This window comes from Gopherus evgoodei, chromosome 9 (genome assembly GCF_007399415.2).
Source record: "Gopherus evgoodei ecotype Sinaloan lineage chromosome 9, rGopEvg1_v1.p, whole genome shotgun sequence".
NCBI classification, from domain to species: Eukaryota; Metazoa; Chordata; order Testudines; family Testudinidae; genus Gopherus; species Gopherus evgoodei.
The window spans coordinates 82,558,962-82,582,714 of NC_044330.1; the positions used below are offsets into that span (position 1 = coordinate 82,558,962).

The 23,753-nt window shown below is 45.6% G+C and overlaps 2 protein-coding genes across 4 annotated transcripts in view; one reads left to right on the forward strand and one right to left on the reverse strand.

The window, feature by feature from the left end:
• The first annotated feature begins 1,914 nt into the window (after window positions 1-1,914).
• TAF9B (TATA-box binding protein associated factor 9b) lies at window positions 1,915-7,912 on the forward strand. The gene is made up of 7 exons (XM_030575976.1): window positions 1,915-1,997; window positions 2,249-2,330; window positions 3,324-3,460; window positions 3,542-3,676; window positions 5,452-5,533; window positions 6,482-6,595; window positions 7,368-7,912. Exons 1-7 carry the CDS (start codon window positions 1,947-1,949, stop codon window positions 7,529-7,531), a joined length of 765 nt encoding a protein of 254 aa, XP_030431836.1. The 5' UTR covers window positions 1,915-1,946; the 3' UTR covers window positions 7,532-7,912.
• Window positions 7,913-10,520: 2,608 nt separating this feature from the next.
• Window positions 10,521-23,753, reverse strand: part of KIF4A (kinesin family member 4A) — a 45,384-nt gene continuing 32,151 nt past the window's right edge. For all 3 annotated transcript variants that reach the window (XM_030574362.1, XM_030574361.1, XM_030574363.1), the window contains exons 25-32: window positions 22,607-22,777; window positions 16,387-16,494; window positions 15,400-15,477; window positions 15,196-15,297; window positions 14,355-14,516; window positions 12,730-12,849; window positions 11,803-11,925; window positions 10,521-11,306 (exon numbers count right to left, since the gene is read on the reverse strand). In XM_030574362.1, coding sequence (XP_030430222.1) covers window positions 11,121-11,306; window positions 11,803-11,925; window positions 12,730-12,849; window positions 14,355-14,516; window positions 15,196-15,297; window positions 15,400-15,477; window positions 16,387-16,494; window positions 22,607-22,777 — 1,050 coding nt within the window. In that variant the 3' untranslated portion in view covers window positions 10,521-11,120. The remainder of the gene's footprint in view (window positions 11,307-11,802; window positions 11,926-12,729; window positions 12,850-14,354; window positions 14,517-15,195; window positions 15,298-15,399; window positions 15,478-16,386; window positions 16,495-22,606; window positions 22,778-23,753) is intronic.

Consider the following 23,753-nt stretch of genomic DNA (forward strand, 5'->3'; position numbering starts at 1 on the left):
TTTGCTACTTTGCATGCTCCTGCGGTGCTTCTGCCTTCTATCACAAACACACAGATGCAATCAATTCAATCTCGTCCTGTACTTACATTCAGCCCCTAATGAAACTCCTCTGCCCACACAGTTAGTTCAGAGTCCTGAATGGCCTTAAAATTAAATGCAACCTGTGCTTTAGGCACTGGCAACTATTGTTTCAACTATCTCTAAACTAAAGGGCATTTAATTGTTCCCCCATTTAGCCTGAAAGGAAGGAAGCTGCCCACTATCTTCTACAAGCGTCTCCCTCCTTCCACAGAATAACAATGTGTTTTTAAAAATATAAGTAATTCCGACCTTGTTTGCACAATGTTCTTCCAGCTCGCAGTCCTTCCATAGTAATGCTGATGTCAGAGTTCTGGGACGTAGATAGAGGGGTTAATGGAGTTTGACCCACAGGCATTGGTAACTCTCTCAAGATGGTGGTGAAACTTGGTCCATAGTTCCCTGACTCAGGCACAAAAGCAAAAATGCGTAAGTGCCCTAAATATTCTCAATCCTGTAAACATGTTTCACTTTGCATGTGTGAGAAGTTCCACTCAAATCAACAAGACTACTCTTGTGCATAAACTTATGCATATGTGTACATATTTGGTGGATCAGTACCTAAGGTAAGTGAATTCACACAAGCCTACACACATCAAGTTGCAAGATCTGGACCTAAAAAGAGAAAGCCAAAAGGCAATGGATAGAGATACACCACACACACAGAGTGATCAGGGTGGTGCCAGACATCTCATATTAGTTCAAGATTGCTTTTTATTTGTCTTAATTTTCTAAACCATTGCCCTTGCTGATAAGAATACATTTTTTTAAAAATCACTTTTTGCCTAATTTCTAATTTTTCAAGTCAATGCTTATTAATTGCCCTTACCTGGTCCATATTTAATATTTGCCCAATTTCTCTTCTAGAATTTCATTCATCACTGTTGTCTGTTCCATTTTATGATACTTTTGCCTACTTTCTAGCAAATTTGCCAGAAGCTGGGAATGGGCGACAGAGGATGGATCACTTATGATTATCTGTTCTGTTCATTTGGCATCTGGCATTGGCCACTGTCGGACTAGATGGACCTTTGGTCTGACCCAGTATGGTTATTCTTATGTCAATATATATGCCTTTTGCATGTGTGGGAGAGAATAATGACGGAAAGCAGGCATTTATTTGTGGTTTTATTTATTTTGCAGACCTCTGCTCAGTTTTATTTTCTCCCATAACAGTGTGTACACGCATCTCAGTGCTTGGTAGGAATCCTGCCCCTCCTCTATCTCCCCCAAACTCATGTCATCCAGCACGGCCAACTCTTGTGCTTTTATCACAAATCATATGATTGTTGATATATTTCTGAAAGCCCCAGCTCCTGGAGTCAGGTGGTTAGGTGAGGATCTCAGCTTTTCTTAGAGGGAAATCTTGAATATGTGACACATGAGCAGGCCAAAGGCTCAGACACCATTAGGCAAGTCAAATGAACCTTTCGATTACTAATTCTAAGTACGATTTGGAGAGCCCCACTCCTTATTTTTATACACGTGGGGTCACCCACACCAGCGACCAACCGCAGCAATAAAAAGTCACGAGTCAGGCGTCCCGAAACCACGAGACCGGCTCTACAACCAGCCCCCAGGCTCCTTCCAAAGCCGAGCACTCGGGGCCCCCCGCCTGCGCCCTCAGCCCGCCCTGCGCGCCACCAGCGCTGGACCCTCGCAGTCCGGGCAGCAGCGCGGCATCCCGCGCTCGCGCTGCCCCTGGCTAGCGCGCCACCAGGCCCCGCCCTCATGGCTTTCGGCTCCAAGCCCCAGCGCACTGCCACTGTCCCACGATGCTCCACGGCGCATGCCCAACCAGAACGTGCCGGGGGGGCGGTTCCTCACACAGCAGCCCCGGAAATAAGCCGGTCAGCTGACCGGAAGCAATGGAGCAAAGCAAGATGGCGTCCCCCAAGAGCGCGCCTAAGGATGCTCAGGTAGCGGGGGGCTCCCAGGGGGGGCTCACGGGCCGGGCTGGGTGGAGGGGCTCGGCGGGGCGGCTCCGGGAAGTCCTCGCTGCGGCCGGGCGGGTCCTGTGCTCGGCTGCTGCTCAGGCGAAGGAGCGCGGAGAAGCTGGGGGCGCTAGCTAGCCCCAAAGCAGTGTGTGCCCAGCCCCTTGCGCCCTTGGCAGGGGGGTGTTAGCGCCGGATCTGATGGACTCACGCTGTCTCTCTCTTCCTAAACGCAGGTTATGGCCCAGATCCTGAAGGACATGGGGATCACGGAGTATGAACCCCGGGTTATCAATCAGATGTTGGAATTCGCGTACAGTAAGTTGTCAACGTGCTACATACAGAACACACTGCGCTGCCTTCCAGGTGTCACCTCCCCTAGCCTGTTCTGGGCACCTCTCTCACACAGGCTATTGCAGAAGTGGAGGAGCTCTGGAGAAAGTCAGTTAGGATGATCAAAGGCCTGGGAAAACTGGAGACCAGTAAGAGGGACTGTTAGTATAGTAAACCTTGTTTCAGGGTTTAAACCAATTTATGATTAGCAGAGCTCAGGATGATCTTATGTCATTGTCTGACGCATCTGGTTCTGGACACTTGTAGACAAAATACTGGGCTAGGTGGACTGCTAGTCTGATCCAGTGTGGCAGTTTCCGTGTTCCTAATTCTTCAACGTATGGCACAGAAAAAAATAATTAGATGTTTAGAAGGTTTGTGGTGCAGTGCGTTGCTGCTGTAGAGTTTCACCTGTGGAATTTTTGGCTCCAATTTTAGCGTGAGAACAAAAGTAAAAATGAGTCCATTGCCATTTAAATTATATATATATATATATATATATATATATATATATATAAAAATAAAAACCCCACCACATTATTTGGCACAATTTGCAGATGTTGCTGGTGAGATGCCCTGGACTGTGGCACAAGTGGGAGCGATATTGTATGCTAGGCTTCATGTACATAAACAAATGCCTGATAGAAAAACTTGTCCTGCCTTGCACAAGCCATTGCTGTTAGCTTTTCAGTAAGCACAACTGTTTAAAAAAATGTTTTGAAGGTAAAGAGGAACTGTTGGAAATAAAACTAGATGAGTATTTAAGGATTTATTTTGGTCACACTTAATAAATGTATTGTTGATTGTGACGAGACAAATGGATCTTCTGTTTCATGGAATGTGTATCAGGAAATAATATTCTTGCATAGTTCCTGGAAAACGTTTAGAGTTACATGAACTTTTACTAGAGTTTTGTGAAAAGAGGTTGCTATTTTTTAAACATGTTCAGGGGGAGATATTCTGTTTTGTTCTTCAAAGGGTATGTGACTACTATATTGGAAGATGCAAAAATTTACTCAAGTCATGCTAAGAAGTCCAGTGTTGATGCAGATGATGTGAGACTAGCAATCCAGTGTCGAACAGACCAGTCATTTACCTCTCCTCCCCCAAGAGATGTAAGTAAAGCTTATTCAGAGAATCATAATATAGCAAAAGAATGTGTGTATTGATAACTGTTTCCCCTTTCCTCCCCCTAGTTTTTGCTAGATATTGCAAGACAAAAGAATCAGACCCCACTGCCACTGATAAAGCCGTATTCTGGACCCAGACTACCACCTGATAGATACTGTTTAACAGCTCCAAATTACAGACTTAAGTCCTTGCAAAAAAAGGTAAGAGTTTTATGAGCCAAATGGGATTTTTGTTTGATAATGACATTTTATTAAACATGATGCTCAAATTATTCAGTTTTTCTCAAGGTACAAACGTAGGTGCACATACTAGTAGAGATTTCTGGGTGCTAAAGTATATTGAAATTAATTCTGGCAATTGTCTAAAATTAACTACTGTGTACAGATATTCTGTCCACCAATTACCTTTTAATAGTATGTGTAAAAGAGGCTATGTTGTTTAATGGTTAGCACAAAGGATTTCACGTTAGGTGTATCCTGGTGGACCATTCAGTCAGTTGAGCTGGAATATTTGGTAAACGGCAGAAAGTCATCTTTGTTCAGACACAGAATCTGAACAAAGCTTTTCTGGATAAACAAATTGCTAAAGTGAAGACTTATCCTCTGGTTAGATTCTTCTTGCATAGGCCAAAGCAATGGCTTACTATACTGAAAAAGCAAATCAAAATAAATTGTATTGCTTCTTATTAATGTAATAATGGTATTTGTTGGTCACATATGTGACGGGTTGGATCACAGAAACCCCCCTGAGAGTTTCCAACTTATGTGCCAAGACTACCCCTGCCCCTGTTTTCCCTGTCAGCTCAGGTCTCCAGCACCCTGTCTTGCTGAGCCAGACACTCCCATCTGCTCTAACAAAGACCCAGGGTCTGAATTACTTGCCCAAAAACTACAGGTTTACCTGAAAGCATCTCACAGAAGTGTGCTTGTCTTTAACACTCAGAAACCCAACTCCCAATGGTGTCTAAACCCAAATAAATCCCCTCTGTAGAATCCAGTCACAAAATGGAGATTCGGAATCACATGGGCAAGTCACATGCCCATGCATGACTCAGGACTTTCAGGTAGCAGCCATTACCCACACGCTACCTTGAATGTCCTCAGGTAGACTTCTTATGTGGAGTCTTCCAAGCTCTTTTGTCTGTTAAGTGCTTCCAGATTGAGCACTTAACTTGCACATTCCTGTCCCAAGAAGTGACCAAATGTCCTACGAAGGCTCCTTAGAAATCAAGTATATAGCCAATGTTCACAACATTTATAACTTTGAATACAAAAACGATACATGCATGCAAATAGAATTAATACATTCAGTAGATCATAACCTTTGAGATCTCTTACGTGGCATATGCAGCATAAAACACATTCTAAGCATAATTCCATAAAGCCTTATAGGAGGTACTGTCACAACGTATACAGTGAATAGTACAATAATTTTCAGTTTTACTCAAAATTAGCAATGCAGTTTCAGTATAAATGATTGGTTAGTAGCTGTAACTACAATATTAAAATTGGTTAGTGCTACCACAATATTAAAACACTGCTATAACTGTAGCAACACTTCTCTTGTAAACACTACCTGAGTAACAAATTTCATCCTGAGACAAAACAAAGTTTTAGATGGCCTTAGTCTGTAAGTGGTGTGTTTAAAATTAAATATTTAATGTAATTTCTTTTACACTTGTGTAACTCAAACAGCTTAAGTTTTTAAAAGATAGTTTTTGAAAAGGCCAGGATTCTGCACTTTTGTGCATTTCTACTGGGATGTAGCTCACAGTGTGAGGAGTTTGAGAACCTCTGTCCCAATGGGTAAATTCTGTGACATGTGTTGCATTGCAATAGGCTGTGCATGATCACATGTTCATATTTTGTTATTCTTCCATGTTGCAGAGCGTTCATATGCTATCATCGACATAATCAATGATTCTTAACACTGAAATGGTGAGTCTAGTCTGAATGCATATGTTCTCTCTCTGCAGGTCTCTTCCTCTGCAGGAAGAATAACAGTACCTCGACTAAGTGTTGGTGCTGTAAGTAGTAGACCTAGTACGCCTACGTTAGGTAAGGGAGAGCTCAGCTATGGTTTGCCACATTGACCTTGCTTAGAAAAAACTTGAAACCTATGGAACAGTTCTGAATTTTGAAGAATATTCTTACATGTTAAAAACCTTCTTGGAGTATGTTTTTAAGGAACAGTAGATAACATCCAACTCACCATTTCAATGAATTTTGATATCCTAACAACCTAATGGGTTTTTAGAAAAGTGTAATGGAAGTTAAATGAAAATAAGTTTCTCTGTAAATTACCAAAGCTAGACCATTTGTATTTAGTATCTAGGATGATACCATTCTTGTATTTCTGACCTGTTCTTTAAAATGGAAACTGTAGCACTTTTTCAGGAGAGAAAAATGAACTAGTTCAATGATGTTTATAAAAATACAAACTTCATTCTGAGGAGGGCTTACACCCTGAACTATATAGATTGAAACAGATTTTTACTAACTGAGCTATTTTGAACCAGATATATACATGTAACTGTGCATGTCTTACCTCTGTGAGTGCATATGCTTGTGGCCATCTGGGAGTTTCACTGTTAGTGTTCATACTCAAATGTATGCATGCTGCTGCACACAGCTTACTCTGCATGTCTGACCATCATTAAGATCTAGATCAAATCTAGCTATGAAATATCAATGTATATTGATATACCTCTACCTTGATATAACGCGGTCCTTGGGAACCAAAAAATCTTACCACGTTATAGGTGAAACCATGTTATATTGAACTTGCTTTGATGCACTGGAGTGTGCAGCCCTGCCCCCCAGAGCACTGCTTTACCACATTATATCCAAATTTGTGTTAGATCGGGTGGCATTATATCGAGATAGCGGTGTATCTCTTTTCGATAGGAAAATAGCAAGTTCAGTTTTTGAAGACATTTTATGTAATATAAAGAGTTGTATATTTACCTGCACTGAATCCTCAAATGAAATCATTGTGTATTTCAGGAACTCCTTCAGCACAAACAGTAGCTGTTTCAACAAAAGTTGGCACTCCAGTATCGCTGACAGGTCAAAGGTTTACTGTACAAATCCCATCCTCTCAGGCAACAGTCAAATCAGGTATAACATAAGATGTCTTGAGACCTACACCACTTCTTATTCTTATAAGACCACATGTATTGGTTGTTTTGGTTTACTTTTATTGAGGAGCAGGAGATCTGCATGGTGGATCTAGAGGTTCTAACCCTATTAATGACCCTGTGGTTAATGTGATGCCACAAGATGGAATTTTTTTCTTCCATTTGCTCTTTTAAAAACCTGAGAGGGGAAGACATCCACCCACCCAAAAGGCATTAAGCTTGCCTTTTCAACTTTATTTTGGTCCTCAATTCTTTAGTCTTAATATAACCAATACAAATGTATCAAAGCCATTGTTAGTTTTACTTGGCCATTGAAATAATTCACTTTCTGCTACTAAACAATTACAAATTCTCTTAATTATCTCTTTATCAGTGAAATCATCATAGATCCTACTTCAACAAACATAAACAGCAAAAATGCCCTTTAAGGACTAAGCCTGTTTAAAAACAAGCAACCAGAGTACTAATACTAACAAAACCTGAAGGAAACAATATAGCAAATTTTTCATTTAAACTTTGCAACAAATCCACAATTATGTGATGGAAACTCCATTGAACATTATTCAAAATAAACAGGATTATTAGCATGCAGCACAACTTTCTACTTTGGGATATTACATGTTTTATAATTGGAAACTAAATTTTTATTAGCTTGAAACACTAAACGCTCTTTCTGTACAGGACCTGAAGTTGTATACTTGTGTGGTGATGCTGGCAGCTAATAAACTCTTTTATTTTCCTTTTAAATGCAGCAACGCCTACTACACCTACAGTTCAGAATGTTCTGATTAATCCTTCATTAATTGGATCAAAAAACATTCTGATTACTACAAATATGATCTCACAGAATGCAGCCACTGAGGCAAATCCATTGAAAAGGAAGCATGAAGATGATGATGATTATGATAATTTATAAAGGGGTACCGTCTGGTCTCCATACTTTTTCAGAGCTGTGATTCATATTGAGTCTGATGCTGAGTTGGAACTTGCCAAAATGTTGTTCACAAATTGTGACAGAAAATGTGTAAATATTCAGAGTTAATGGAATCAGGAGAAGAATGATATTGCTAGAACGATGCTGCAATAAAAGCTCTTTTTTAACCTTGTCTGTGATTCAAAATCTCTTTTGGTGCTTGCTCACCATGATGTTCATTATTATTCAGGGTTTCTGTCTTGTACCGTAGTTATGTACGTTGTTCCCTTTCCTCTTGACATCTCAAATAGAAATGCTTGAAGCTTTGACAAGTGCAATTTCTGCCAGATGCTTTTCTTACTATACTGTTTTTTAAGAGAATTTTAGAAAAGGATTCAGAGGTAGGTGTAGAATTTGAAAGGACAATTTTTTTTTAAACTAGGTTTGAAGTTGGTGTCAATTTTTAAATATCCAGGAAAAAGTCTTGGTTTAGTTCTTAAGAACATTCTTTTTCTGCTCCTGAACTGCTACTCCTAAAGTGTTTTCATGCCACCCCAAATCTGAAACACCATAATTTATCTTGTTGCATATTGTTTTTAATATCTTCTCATTCAACTGCAGCTGCCTATTAAGTTAGGGATCACTGCAGACAAGCTTGAGTTGCTACAAAGAGTTTAGAACATCATGGGTAGGGGAGGAGGTAGAACATCATGGGTAGGGGAGGAGGGAAGTACATAATGGCAGTGGCTTTGATTTTTAACTACCTACTTTGTGCTGTTCACAGGATCCTAATGTACATAGGGATACGAGACAGACTAACAAATTCAGCCTCTGTGTTAAAATAGATGAGCAAATAGTTTTATTAAGTGTCAATCAATCAGTATTAACTTTCTTTGAAAAATATTGACTGTAGCCATTGAAAAACTGTTGGATTGTGCTATTTTATGCAAAGAGGTAGTATTTCAATAAATGAACCCCTTTTTCCTGGAATATGGTCCAACCTTTGTTACTATGCAACTGCTTACTCAAGCTATGTGCAGGGATGTAGCTGTAGTGGGTCTCAGGATAACTGAGCTCTTTTCTCTCATCAGCAGAAGTTGGTCATGTACCTTGTTACTCTTAAGCTAAAGTTAGTAGAGTAGATTTGTTTAAAGACAGTGAATGTGCAACTTGTACTGTTTGAGTACAACTCAAAGTGGTGAGAATTAATATAGCAATACTGTGGTAGGACATATGACAGTCATTGGACTGAGCCCTCTAGCTAAAGGTGACTAAGCTCTGTTTTCAAACTGGCTAAGCATTTGGGCTTTTACAAGAGATTTCTGGTAGCTTCATTATTAAAATGATCATTGCTTGCAGAGTAGCATTTTCTTTCAAGCCATCTCAACTATTTCAACTCTCACATTGTCAACTGTCTGAAGTGGACTGTCTTGATTATCACAAAAGCTTTTCCCCCCCCCTCCTGCTGACAATAGTTCATTAGCCTCTTAGAGTTGGTGACAACTTCCACCTTTTCATGTACTCTCTCTCTCTCTATATATATATATACATACATATATATCTTCAATTATATGATCTGTTCTATGCATCTGATGAAGTGGGCTGCTACCCACGAAAGCTTGTGCTCAAATAAATTTGTTAGTCTCTAAGGTGCCACAAGTACTCTTGTTGTTTTTATGGATACAGACTAACACAGCTGCTACCCTGAAACCTCTATAAAGAAACTTATCCTGCATCTGCAGTTGTGTATTTTTTGGCTGATACTCAATGAGAGGGATGTTTTTCCTAGTACACTGTCTAGTTTGGAGCAAGGCATACCATATGAAGTGGAGAGTCTCAGCATCAGAGCAATTAGATGCACAGGATAGCTATTACAGTGCTCATGCAAGAAGCCACTTTGACCACTTTCAGTAGTAGTAGCATAGCTGCAGCATGCAGTACTGGCAAATGCTGGAAGATCATTCAAATTGCTTTAGTTAGATCCTGACCCTGTTGCAGCAGTAACTAGCATTCCACAAGTTGGTGCTGTAAGCTAGTTGCCCCTAAAAAGTAGCTTCTAGATTGAAGTTTTAGTAACTGTATTGTCAGCTGAAAAAGTCACATACCAACCTAAGGAGTGTTCCAAAGTGGAAGAGTAGGGCTGAAGGTTTTCCCCCCTGAAGGAAGACCCTGAGCATTTCAAAATGTACAAAGATGTGACTTGCAATTTGTGCAGATACCGGGGGAAAGAATTCTGTTAGTAACTCAGAGCCCACCCCAGCTAGCAGACTTGAAACCAGTTAGTATTTTGTGGGGGTGGGGGTGGATGGGTTCACTGCTGCCCTCAGAAAGCTGTTTCAGAACTTCACTTTTGTTCGTTCAGAGAAGTGAAATTACCACAGCAGAACTGCAAAGTACCTGCAGAAGAGGGGTTTTAGTTCATGAAGTTAACAGCCATCCACTCTTTTACAACCTTATCCTTTAGGGAGAATATACCTCAAAGCCATAACTGCTTAGTGGGTCACTAGTCATCCTCTGGCAAAGGAGCCATCTGTGCATTAGATTAGCTAGAGCATGTTGCACTGCTTCAGCCTCAGCAGGCTCTGTAGTTTAGTTCCTGGCATGGACAATGTAAGAACCCAGGGTGCTGTAGTAAAACAGGAACAAGTACAGCTGGCAGTACTTTTTCCTTGTAGGCCAAGAGGAATAGTTAGACAATGCCATTTGTGCTCCCTGTTCTTTCAAAATTTAAAGTGTAGCTATTGAACACAATACTATTAGCTATTGAGCCCTGTACTTGGTTGGAGCAGTTGCTGGAAGTTTTATAACTATGCCCATTGGAGTACAATTGGGTATGTCGTCAGAAGAATTTTGATAGTTGCAGTTATCCCACTGACATGATCAAACTGTATTGTCTAGTCAGATCAGCCTGGGTTAGGAAGCTACTGAGGCTCTGTGGAACAGGTGCTGTTAGAATCACTCAGGACATCATGCACTGAGAGCTTATGCGTTTTCATACTTCTTTATTAAAGCTACAAAAATTAAAATAGGTTAAAATTACTAATATTCACAAAACACAAGGGCTAGTGAGTCATTTTATTAGAGAGGCACCAGTGGCCTAGAGGGAGCACACCCACACACAAGTTGTTTGTGCTAGCTAGGTTTTAAGACTACAAACAGTGCCTCACTGAGATAAAAGCACCATGAGGGCTCACATGGAAACTTGGGCAGAAATTCCTTTTTCTGCATTTGAAGAAAGGGGCCAGTGACCAGTGCAATTAAAAATGATCTTTTAAGAACAATGCAGGTAAAACTATTCACAGTTCAGGATACAACCGGAATGCATGGGCTAGATGAGTCTACTCTGCTTATTTAATATTCCAAAAGAGAAAGTAACACTTCCCTCCATTGTTCTGGTACAGCAAACAGCTGCTCAGGCAGATCTAGGCACAGCAGCTCTCCCTGGGTTGTTTGGCCAGCACTTGAGACTTGTTTCTTCTGAAGTTTTATTTTGTAGCAATAGATCCTGTTAATCATGTAAGGGTTAGTGTCTGAGGTGGGAACGGAAGTGTAACATGGTAACATTAAAAGTCACAGGTAGTTTCTTTTGCCCTCAGTTGTCCTCCTCTTTGATGGGGGTACAGCCAGAGAAGAAGCTGGTGTTACTACTCAACATTCGTTTTTTCTTCTTCACTAGTGGCAGTTGGTTCTCCTCGGACTCTACATCTCCATTGATTAAGAGTGCAGCTGTGTTCGCCTTCTTGACAAACACATCTTGCTCAGTGATCTCTTTCAGGACCTGGTAAGAAAATGAGGCTATTAGTTTGAGCTGCCAGAGCACTCAAAGAAACCAGGCAATCCTCCCCGAGACTGGAAGGCATCCACAATTGCCAGCTGCCTTTCCCCGGTCATTAATGGTAATCCACAAAAGATACTCTATTTTCTTTACTTTACATATCAAAACCCTAAAGAGATTTATAAAATGGAGCAGAAAGAGAAAAGTTGGGTGGGAGGCAGCAGAATCCAGTGTACCTAATTGGCATAAGGACACTGGGAATCAATTAGGGTGAGGTTGAGCCAGGAAAAGGGCCAACATGTCAATGGCTTATTTGAGAGCAAAAAGGTCTAATTCCTCCAGGTTGCTCAGAAGGTTAGGGATAAGCAAGAGGCAGAGGCAGTGAAATTGTCTGCGTGAATTTTCTCCTGATTTAGTGCCGACTGCTAGCCAGGAACAAGATACAGCAGCCAGTGGCTGGAAATCAATTCCACCCAGGCTCCCCCTTTCTGATTTGTACCTTCTTGGTTGGAGTGATACATATTGGTTCAAAGAAGGTCTCCCCAGCAGTCACTTCAGTGGGATCTTCCAGTTTGAAGGATCCTTCAGAATCTCTGGTTTGGTCCTCACTCTTAGGACCATCCTGAAGGACAGACATGCACATTAGCCTAGTCCAATGCTGCCCCATCAATAAATATTATTTAGGAAATAGACTTATGGATCCTAGTATTTTACTTCCCCTTGCTGTGAACAGCAACTCTAGAGAAAGTGGCATGGGCACTAGAAGGCACATGTTATAAGGCAACTGGTTCTTCAAGGTGATAAGGGATCAAAAATCAGCTAATTTTGCTTTCTAGGTTACCGGGGAGGTGGGGGGGGGGGGAAGAGGTTTGGAGCAGAAGCCTCTGAGAACCAGACTTCTAGTCAAATGCAAAAGGCAGATAGGGCTACTGTTCGGAATCAAATGTCCAGGATGGTTTGTTAGGAAGCTAAAAACCAGCTAAGTTCCTCGTTGGATGTTTTTAAAAAGCCATAAATAAATGGAGTGGAGTAAGTTTTTTGTACAGTTTGGACCAGAGGCACAAGTTCATGTCTGCTACCAGGTAGAAGGGACTACCATTACATATCCTCTGAGAAGCATCTTCCAGGTTGCAGCAAGTTAACCCAAAAGACTGGAGACCAGTAGGAAGACTCCCACATTCATATACTTCAATCCTACAGGCTGGCAAAGCAGGTGGAGCTACTAACAGGCTACACCAGGTGGATTATCCTCAGTGACATTTACAATTGTTTCCAACATAGGGATAAAACTTATACTGCCAAGTTGTGTGCGTAGGCACCACCAGCTTGTGGAAGCCCTTTCTGAATTAAATTATATGGAAGTTATCGGGTAGATGTTGGGTGCATCCAGCACCAAGGTCCAAGCGCCAAATGCAGTAGTACTCACCAGCATGCCAGAAGCACGGTTTCTACATTTTGTTGCATCACAGTTACAGCCTGTGGTACAGCCTAGCTTCTGCTTCCTGCAGCCACACTGCCTGTTTCCACATCGGCCCCGGCAGGAACACTTAAGAGAAGAGAGCTCAAGGTAATAACGGTTCCACTGCTGCAAGGCTGTCTCTAGATAGCCACAGCAGTCAGAGAGTCTTTACCAGTGCTAGTACTGGACACCAAATTGCATAAGTTACCATGACCCTCACCTCACTGCCACTCTATCCCCAGAAAAGAGATGCAAGTGATCATGTGACCCACTGAGCCATCTCCTGGGGTAGACGTTCATTCTGAATATGAGTGTTTCAGCACCATCACAGTAACTTTCAATACCTCACCAGGCCAAATTCAAGCTTGAGACCTCTCCATGTCCCCATTAAACATGCCAGCCTCACTCACAGGTCTAAGTGCATGAAACTAGAGTTTCTCCCAGATAAAGCTAATGCACATCCCAGTTCAGAAGTAAAAGGGCTACATTGGTTTTATGGCACAGTTTTATATTCCAAGTGTGAAGTATCATCAGCCACTCACACCTCTGGAGGTTCTGAAACTGCCAAGTTTTTAAATGAGGTTTGAGCATAGCAGTTCAGAATTACAAACTCCCCTTGATGCCAAGCAACAGTTTCAATGCAGATGGCCCCCAGCCTTCAGATCAGTTGAGAAGCCTGACATCTGCAAATTACATGCAGAATATAGATTTTACACGAGTGTATCTGTCAAAAAAAAGAAGGATTTGAAGGAGAAGGCAGTCAACCTTCATAGGGGATCGGAGCTCTGGCTTTGGGGAAATTCAAGTTTAGAATGGCCCATTAGTTCTTACGATGTAAGTGTTCAGCACATGCAAGCTCGGTCCACACTGCTTCTCCCTCAAAAATCTTAGTTGAGAGCAAGAGCCTGAACAAGAAATCACTATGGGAACCAGGAAGGAAGGGGAAGTTCCCACAAAGTTTAACACATCTCTCTACCTCCCAAATGCCATTCTTTAATTGTATGCATGGGCTTCATTTGATACTCATCACTGCTTGTGGAGAAAGCTGCATGGTACCAGTGTCATCAATATTTTTGCCTCTATCATCTCCCACTCTACCTCACTCATCTTCTCTTCTGCCCCCCTTTCCCAATCTACATGTAGTGCTTAGTGTTCCATACCCATTTTCTCCCCACAGCTTCTTTGGCATCACACCATAGTTAGGACTGTCTGCAGAGGGACTTTGTAATCCTAGCCAGTTTCTCTATGGAACAGCCACATGCACAAGCATAGCAGTTTAGAGAGTTACAAACTCCTTTGATGCGCAGGATGTACAGCTGCCCTGGAGCACTTGCTATTTTTGCTGCTATCTAAAGTGTTCAAGTGGGTGGCAGACAAACCATCCATCCAAAGTACTACTGGCCACAACTAAATGCCCTCTGGTGCTGCTGGAGTAAGTGGCTTTTGCTTCAGAATGCCAGTGCAAACCCCACAGTTCAGCTGCATTTCATTCTGCATGTGCCAGGCAGCATCATGACACATGTAAGTGGTCCCCTCAGTCAGTCAGAGCTAGTAACCCAAGCCGGAGGCAGAGAAAGGTAACTGGATCATACCCCTGACAGGCTTTTCTTGGATCCTTTGGCTGCTTTTATCGGCATCCACTCTGCATCTTCCATCTCCCCTCCAGACTCCTCAGATTCAGAGAACAGCTCTTGCACATCCATTTCTGGTGTGTGCGCACGGGGTTTTGCAGTTGTCTGACGGCGAATCTTTGGCTACAGATGAAAATTAGATGGTTTGAGACCTCAAATGTGTCAGAATTTGGGCTACACCAGAGTCCCAGCAACATATCACACCCAGCTTACTTGAACAGCTAAGAGAACTGCAGGACCAGGGAGGTGCCAAGTCATCAGGTTGGCAGGGATTCTTAATAGTTCAAAGCAGCAGCTGGTTTAGCTTGTTATTTTTAATGGTGCACTGCCCCATGTACACAGCTATAACCAGTGATCCTAAATCACCACATGATTCCTTCCAATAGCTAGTGGTTAGCATATTGGCAGGCTATAGGCTATACTTGATTTCTAGTTTCTTGCTCCCTGGCTCAGCAAACGCTGGCAATGCTGCAGAGGAAACAGCCTGCTTATGAGAGTGGGGACAAGGTAAACTGTATCAACATACAAGATGTGCCAGCTTCCTTTAGACAGGAGAGGAGCAACAGTGCCAACCGGTTACAAAAGGATTCTAGTTCTTTTCTAAAGAGGAGGATGGGGAGAATCCTTGGGGCCTGCCTAGGGCAGATGATGCATCTACCCCAGTCTTCAGAACAAAGAAGTTTAATAAAGCAACTTAGGTGCAAGAAGAAAGTTTGAAAGATTTGTTAGCCAGTATCTTTATCCATACAGAGCCTGATCATCCACAGAGAAGCGTGGCAATTAGTACATGGCAGTTGTTTACCTTGGGTGGAATATAATCAAAGGGAGAATCTGGGGACTGAGTCGGCATTTGCTGAATGTGTCGGAGCTTCTGTCCGCTGGCAATTTGGTGGAGTATTAACTTCTGTTAGAAAAGAAGATAATTCCGTTGCATCATAAGGAGCCAAACCTAACAAATCATGCCACCAATAAGCTTCCAGGTGGCTATGCACACACCCATCCCTACCTGTTTGAGGGACTCATTCTCCTGGAGAAGCTCTTGATTCTTATCACAAAGTTCCCTCATTTTCTCAAGTTCTTCATCCTGTTCACAAGAAAGGATGAAATCTGTAGGGTTATTTAGGGTCTGAGAGGTAGAAACTGCTTCCAAACTTCTAGCAGATTGTTCAAGTCAGGAGGAGGTCTTGCTCAATGCCTAGGAGTGCTCTGCCTCTCCACATCCATAGAGGTGGCCTCTTCACCATTCTCCAACAGGAGACTGGGCCTTCAGTTTTGAGGTCAGGAAGAATACAAGCCTCACTGTCAATTAACTTCCTCTGTCCTACCAAACAGGCCAACAGTTCCCTCTTCTCATGTTACAGTCTCCAAACTTTTAACACCTTCCCTACCTTTCAGGGACGCTCTCTGAGCTAGGCTAGGAAAGCTCTGCTTCTGTCGCTCAGCCAGCTCTCTTCTTCCCTAGCAATTTGCTATACTAAACTCTAGTAGCTTTGAGGGAGAGGATAGTGTATTCCACTGCTGTTTGCTACTGTAGGGCCCACCCTGGAGCTGGTGCTTTCAACATTCCCACTGTGGGATCCCCTCGAAAGGCCCTTCCATCACTGAAGGCTACATTCAGTATGAAGCTAACACTACTCCTTTGGTTGGCCTGAGCATGCAGAAAAGCAGCTGATGTTGGGCTTGTAGAAACTGAACTGGTCTTTGAGGCAAGTCTGTTATCACTTTGTCTTTGGAACGAGCATTTATGAACAAAGACTAAAGGCCCAATATTCCAGACATCTACAGCAACTACTCCAAGAAGCCTAATCTACAGATGGAGAGCAGTATGAACAATTTCCATTGTTACTCAGCCACTCTGAAGCCAATGGCAAGAAGCTGGCATTGCTACAGCAGGGCAATGGGGTGACACCCACATATAAAATGCTCTTGCACCAGGGGACCACTCCATGAAGAGGAAACCTGCCACAGCTGAGTCCACTTCTAGCCAATCTACCTGGAACTTGAGCCGCTCAAGTAGCTGTTGCTCGTGCTCAGTTAGAGAGTCCTCCAGCTTCTTCTCTGCTGCTTCTTTCTGCTGCAGTTGGCTAAGCAGGTATAGAACCTACAGGCAAATTAACACAGCATAAATGAAAGGGATGCAGACAGTAACAAAAAAGACGGTTACTCACCTTTGTAACTGTTGTTCTTCGAGATGTGTTGCTCATATCCATTCCAGTTAGGTGTGTGCGCCGCGCGTGCACATTAGTCGGAAAACTTTTACCCTAGCAACTCAGTGGGCTGGCAGGTCGCCCCCTAGAGTGGCGCCGTCATGGTGCTCGATATATACCCCTGCCGGCCCACCCGCTCCTCAGTTCCTTCTTGCCGACTACTCTGACAGTGGGGAAGGAGGGCGGGTGTGGAATGGATATGAGCAACACATCTCGAAGAACAACAGTTACAAAGGTGAGTAACCGTCTTTTCTTCTTCGAGTGATTGCTCATATCCATTCCAGTTAGGTGAATCCCAAGCCTTACGTAGGCGGGGGGGTCGGAGTGAAATGTGACAGAATGAAAACTGCTGAGCCAGAGGCTACAGCATCTCTTGACTGTTGAACCAGGGCATACTGCGAAGCAAAGGTATGGACCGAGGACCAATGGAGCTGCACGACAGATCTCGTGGGTAAGAACACGAGCCAGCAAGGCGGCAGATGAAGCCTGAGCCCTGGTAGAATGCACGGATGTGGCTTGGGGAAATTTGAGCCAAATCATAACAAGTGCGGATGTACGCCATCACCCAAGATGAGATCCTCAGAGGAAAACAAGCAAGCCTTCCCTTTGGTCTGCTACCGTGACAGAGCTGGGGCACCTTACGAAATGGTTCTGTCAGCGCAATATAAATGCGAGCACTCTACAGATGTCCAGGGAGTGCAATTGTTGCGCCCATTGCGTTGAGCTGTGGGTAATATGAAAGGCCGAAACCACCTTAGGGAGGAAAGCCGGGTGTGGTCATAACTGCACCTTGTCTTTGTGAAACCTAGTGTACGGCGGAACCACCGTAAGAGCTCTGAGCTCGGAGACTCGTCTGGCCGATGCAACAGCTACGAGGAAAGTTGTCGTCCAAGACAGGTATAGCAGAGGGCCGGACGCGAACGGCTTGAATGGGGGGAGACATAAGTCTGGTTAAAACTAGGTTGAGGTCCCAGGTTGGGGCTGGGCGGCGCACCCGAGGGTGCAAGCGCTCCAAGCCCTTGAGGGACCTCGAGCCCATAGAGTGTGAGAACACGGAACGTCCACCTTAGCCTGGCTGGAAGGTAGAGATGGCTGCCAAGTGTACCCGCAGCGATGATACCGCCAGGTCCTGCCGCTGAAGGCCAGAGGCAGGCCAAATAGAGGGGATTGAGACCTCAGTAGGAGCAAGATCGAGCTTATTGCACCTGTAGAAGAAACGCGTCCACTCGGCCAGGTACGTTGACCAGGTGGAAGGCTTCTTGCCACCCCGGCTCAGTTACGCAGCAGCCACACCGTGAGGCGAAGAGGCTGCAGGTCCAGGTGACGAAGCCTGTCGTGGTCCTGAGTGATGAGGTCTGGGTGGGGTGTCAGGGTAATTGGATTGGTTATTGAAAGGCCGAGCAACGTGGTATATCAGTGCTGCCTGGACCACGCTGGAGTGATCATGATGCGCGCTCTGCCCCTGCGGAGTTTGAGTAGGACCTAATGAACCAGTGGGAACAGTGGGAAGGCATAAAGGAGTTGGCCTTTCCACGGCATCAGGAATGCGTCCAAGATCGATCCCGAGGAGAGACCTTGGAAGGAGCAGAACATTTGGCATTTTCTGCTCTCGCGGTGAGCGAACAGGTCTATGTGAGGAAAAATTTCCACTTCCGGAAAGCAGAACGCCTCACATGGGGCAGAGTGACCACTCATAAGACAGGAAAAAGACCTGCGTCAAAGCGCCAAGACGTTCCGAACGCCTGGGAGAAAGGACGTCACCAGCTCCATCGAGTGGGCCATGCAAAAGTCCCAGAAATGGATGGCCTCCTGACAAAAGGGGGGGAGGACCATGTCCCTCCCTGGTTATTTATGAAGCACATGGCCGTTGCGTTGGCTGTAAACACCGAGATACCTCGGCCTTGCAGCTGCCGCTGGAACCACTGGCACGCCAGGAGAACTACTCTCATTTTTGGGGCATTGATGTGGAACGCCAGCTCCCGAGAAGACCAAAGGCCTTAAGCTTGGAGGTGACCATGAGCACTCGAGCAGAGAGATGACGCGTCCGTCGTCAGGGGCAGTGAGGGCTGGGGCGGATGGAACCGCATCCCTGCCCCCACCAGGGAGGGAGTTAGCCACCACTCTAGGGAGCCTAAGGTGCTCGAGGGAACGGTGACTACCATGACCATTGGTTCCCTGTCCAGGCGGTACGCTGAGGTGAGCCGGACTTGGAGAGGACGGAGGCGGAGCTTGGCGTGTTTGGTTACAAACTTGCGGGCAGCCATGGACCCAGGAGACTGAGACAAATGCGAGTCGAGGTCGTTGGGAAAGTGTGCAGACCTCGGATGATTGTTGCCATCGCCTAAAACCGCGGCTGTGGTAAGCAGGCTCCGGCTAGATCGGAGACCAGGATAGCCCCTAGGAAGTCCAACCTCTGCGAGGGAACCAGAGTGGATTGCTCTATAGTAATCATCAGGCCTAGACCTGTGAATAAGACCGTGACGATGACCACGTGCTGAGTGGTTTGTGTCTCGGAGTCTCCTTGGATAAGCAAATCGTCCAGATATGGAAAATGCATATCTGACATCAGCGAAGGTAGGCGGCAACTATGGCCATACACTTGGTCAATACCTGTGGGGCTGTAGAAAGGCCAAACAGCAGGACCGTAAACCAGAAGTACTGACGGTTGGCTAGAAAGCGGAGGTATCTCCTGTGCGGAGGGAAGATGGCGATGTGAAAGTACGCGTCCTTCATATCGAGGGCGGCATAGCAGTCCCCAGGAGGCAAGGATGGGATAATGGTTCCCAGGGATACCATGCGGAACTCCAACCTTATCCTAAACTGGTTGAGACCGTGCAGGACTAGGAAGGTCTGAGACCTCCGTTCGAGTGGGGGACTAGGGCATAACGGGAGTAAAACCCTTTGCCCCTTTCGTCCGTCGGCGTCTGCACCTCTTGTACGAGGAAATGCTCGTGAGAGGGGTCCCTGAAGGGGGACAGGGTTGGAACAAATTAGAGGTGGTATCCATGCTCCACCGTGCACAGGACCCAGCGATCTGAAATTAACTGGGGCCACGCCAGGAGAAAGCGGAATTGGGATCCCGGCCTGTGACTGGTACACCGCCCTCAGGCGCACCTTGGAAGGTTTGTCTTTGGTCCCAGTGGTAATTGCGAGGGACCTTGACCTTGGCTCTTTAGGGGTCCTGACGTTTGTCTGCGACCACCTTGGCCTCGCCTTTTGCCAAAATCCTGTCTCTGGCTAGGCACAGAGTATGGCGGCTGGGGATAGAAAGGCCTGCGTTTGGTCGCTGGCATATGCATGCAGAGAGAGCGCATTAGGACCCTGTTGTCCATCAGGCTTCGCGGCCTGGGGCTGTCTTTGCCGCGAAGAGGCCTTTACCAACAAAGGGAAAGTCCTGAATGGTATACTGCAGCTCCAGCCGGAGGTTTGAAACCTGAAGCCATGAGATGCACCTCATGGCGACACCAAAGGCCAGAGTCCTGGCTGCTGAGTCTGCTGCGTCCAACGAGGCCTGGAGGGACGCTCTGGGTACCTTTTTCCCCCGTCCTCCAAGACGGCAGCGAACTCTTGGCGGGAGTTTTGAGGGAGAAACTCCATAAACTAAACTACCTTCACCCAGGTGCTATAATTATAGCAGCTAAGCAAGGCTTGTTGCTTTGCTACCCAGAGCTGCAGGGCCTCCGCAGAGCACACCTGGCGGCCAAGTAGGTTCATTCGCCAAGCCTCCTTCGGTTTCGGGGCTGGCACCCGCTGGCCATGCCAATACCTCTCCTTAACAGACTGAAAGACTAGTGAGCAGAGAGGAGAGCGGACAGACGAGTAGTCGTACCCCTTAGAGGGCACCATACCGGGTTCTCTACCTCTGGGACCTCCTCCACCTCAGATTGTCGGGGGGGCGTATCAGAATCGTGGTCCTGAGCATAAGATCTGCGCGTGTGGGATGACACGGATGCGTGTCTGGATGGCCATGGAGCTACTAAAAAAAGGCATGGGCAGAGTCTCTGACTCTATCTGACCTTGCCCAACTCGGCACCGGGGACCGGCACCGGTACCTGGAACGAGATCCAGACCTGCAACCAGAACGGTGCCGGGAGGTCGACCGAGATCTCGAGGCTCGGGGAGAGGCTATGGGAGTCACGGTACCTGTCTCGGTGCCGGGAGTCGGAACGGTGCCGATAGTAGCGGGTCGGCGAACGGGATACCGACCGGTGTGGCGAGTGCGACCAGTACCGATGAGGAAAACAGCACCGGGACTGCAAGTGGTGTCGGGCGTGCCAACGGGACCTGGAGCGTCTGCGGGACTGTGATCATGAACGGTGCCACTCTGCTGTGCTGACAGAGGACGGTCATATGAAGAGACTGTATTACTCACACCGGCGGTGCCGGGGTCAGGCAGCATCGACTCTGTCATGGCAATGAGATCCCTCACCGTTGGTAATGTCTCCGGCGTGGAGGGAACAGCAGGCTCAACCACCATACTGGGGAGCTGTCAGGCACCGGATTCGACGGCGCCGACGTTGTCGGTGCCTCTGCAGGTGTCTGTGCCGGGCGATCCGACTTAGACAAGCTCTCTGGCTGCGGTGCCGTTGGCATGGAAGCAGCAGGAGCAGGGGGCTCAACCACGGTGCATGCCGGGGAGCCGTCAGGCACCAGCGGGAATTGTAGGCTCTCTCGACCTTGGAGGAAGGGAGCGGTGCCGAGTCGACTTCGGTGCCGGTGATGGCCGGTGCCGAAAGGCCTTGGTAGTACCAGCGGGGTCCAGTGCCGAGGAGGCGCGTCTGCCAGCCGCTTGTTCATCGCTCGGTGCCAAAGGTGGAGGGGTAAGTGAAAGTCCCGCTCCTTCTTGTTCTCGGCTTAAAAGCCTTGCAAATGGGGCACTTAGCTGTCAAGTGTGATTCCCTGAGGCACTTCAAACAGGAGCCGTGTGGATCTCCCGTCAGCATCGGCTTCTGGCATGCCGAGCCCATTTTAAAACCCGGTGAGCCGTGCATGGGCTCCGGCACCGGGTGCAGGGAAGGGGCTACTTCCTGAACCCCGCTAACTATTACTAAACTAACTATGTTAGCAAAGAAAAAACGTATAACTATACAAATATATATATAAAAGGATTATAACGTAACTATATACGAGAACTACGAGTAGCTAGGGAAGTGGAGGTCAGCTAAGCCGCGCTCCACTGTTCCAACGACCGACACGGGCGGTAAGAAAGAACTGAGGAGCGGGTGGGCCAGCAGGGGTATATATCGAGCACCATGACGGCACCACTCTAGGGGGCAACCTTCCGGCCCACTGAGTTGCTAGGGTAAAAGTTTTCCAACGGATGTGCACGCGCGGCGCACACACCTAACTGGAATGGATATGAGCAATCACTCGAAGAAGAACATGCTTTTAAGGGATAAACCCCTAAAGGAATGCCTGGCAGCCTTAACATTCTCAGTAGATCTGGAGGTTTTGGGGCAGGTGAAGAGATGATGTGGTGGGCAACGTCTAGTAGGCAGACAGGTTAGAGAGACAGTAAGCTAGTTCTTTGCCATCCACAGCATGAGAGTAGTCTGGACCCACTTGAAAACACCACCTTGTGTTCAGATGCAACAAGTTTGTGCCTTTGAATGGAACTGAATAAAATGGTTCTGTTTTTACTTCAGCAAGATCATTTAGCAGCACTAAAAAACTTTAGAAATGGAAATCAGAAGACAGATGAGGGAGACTTCCTAGGGGGTAATCATATCAGGTCTCCTGCCAGAGGCCAATAAAGCCTCATGAAAATAGGATTGGGTTTGTTTTGGGATTTTGAGGTTTTGTTTTTTTAAAAGACAAGTTGCAAATTGATTTTAATTTAACTCTTTTTCTCTTAAGAAAAGAGGCACTTGGATCTAGGATCATGCCCTTAACTCTCCATGGGCAGACCTTTAGGAACCTTTTTGCAGAGCAGCTCCAAGGCTTATGTTTAAGCCCAGGGAAGCCATGCAGTGTTAATCACGGTACTCCTTCACCCCTGGGTTTTACCTTTTCCTGATGTTGCTGCTCCTGCATCACCAACTGACTTTGGAGCTCAGCCTCTATATCTGCCACCTGGTTTCGCTCTTCAAGCAACATTTTCTGCAAGTCTGCACAGTTAGCTTTGCTCTGTTCCAGGCTGCTGTGAAGTTTGCTTTCCTCCACTTTGGAGGAAACCAGCTGAAAGACATCAGTAAGGAGACTATTAAGGAAAATGGGTGCCACTCTCCACAGCCTATGAATGGGACTGGACATTAGCAACAAGGGTCTGGAGTCAAACTTAAAGTTAAACATACTTGAAATCCATTATCAGGTACCCCTCCAGACACACACACTTTACTATGGAAACAGACAGAATAGGCAGCACTGACAACAGTTACTAGAATGACTCCATCATTGTCTAATACCTTTGTTTCTGCATTTTGGCATGCCAGGGTCTCCCTGGTCTTCAGATCTCTCTTGATCCCACTTACCTCATTTGTTTCCAGTCTTCTTGGACTTGACATCTACTTCTCCTGCCTTGAGTTTTTAACTCTCCTCTTGATCCTCTACAAGTCTGGTTTCCTCCTCCTCCACTCCATTTATGCTTCCTTTATGAGTGGCCTCTTCTGTTAGCCCTCAAAGTTACCCACCATATAGAAAGACAATGACTCCTTGCCTGACCTTTATGGACTGTGCTTTTGATTGCTGACTACTCCTTCAGGGACTCATTTTCTGCTGTTTTCCCCTCCTCCCTCGCACTCAGAGTACCCCCAGAGATTTATCCTCTGCTCTCACTGCTCCTAGGCAAACTCATCTGCTCACAAAGTTCTGATTAGTGTCTCCGGGCCAGTGCCTCCAAGATGTGTGTGTGTGCGCGTGTTCTTTAAACCTACCTTTCCTCCTGCGTGTCTCAATGCCAATTTAAAGCCATCTTGTCAGAGACTGAACAAGTTATCTTCCCCACCTCCCAACCATACACATTGCTAATAAATTCCTGTTTCTCCACAACCCATCCTTCCAGTTTCTGGAAGTCCCAATCAGCCTTTGATCGTATCATACCTTTACTAATCCAACTTGCTCCTTTCTGGCTTTCTTTACACACTTCATCCCTCACTCTTAACCTTCCAAAACTCTGCAGCAGAAAGTTACATGGCTCACTTGTAGCTATGACCAT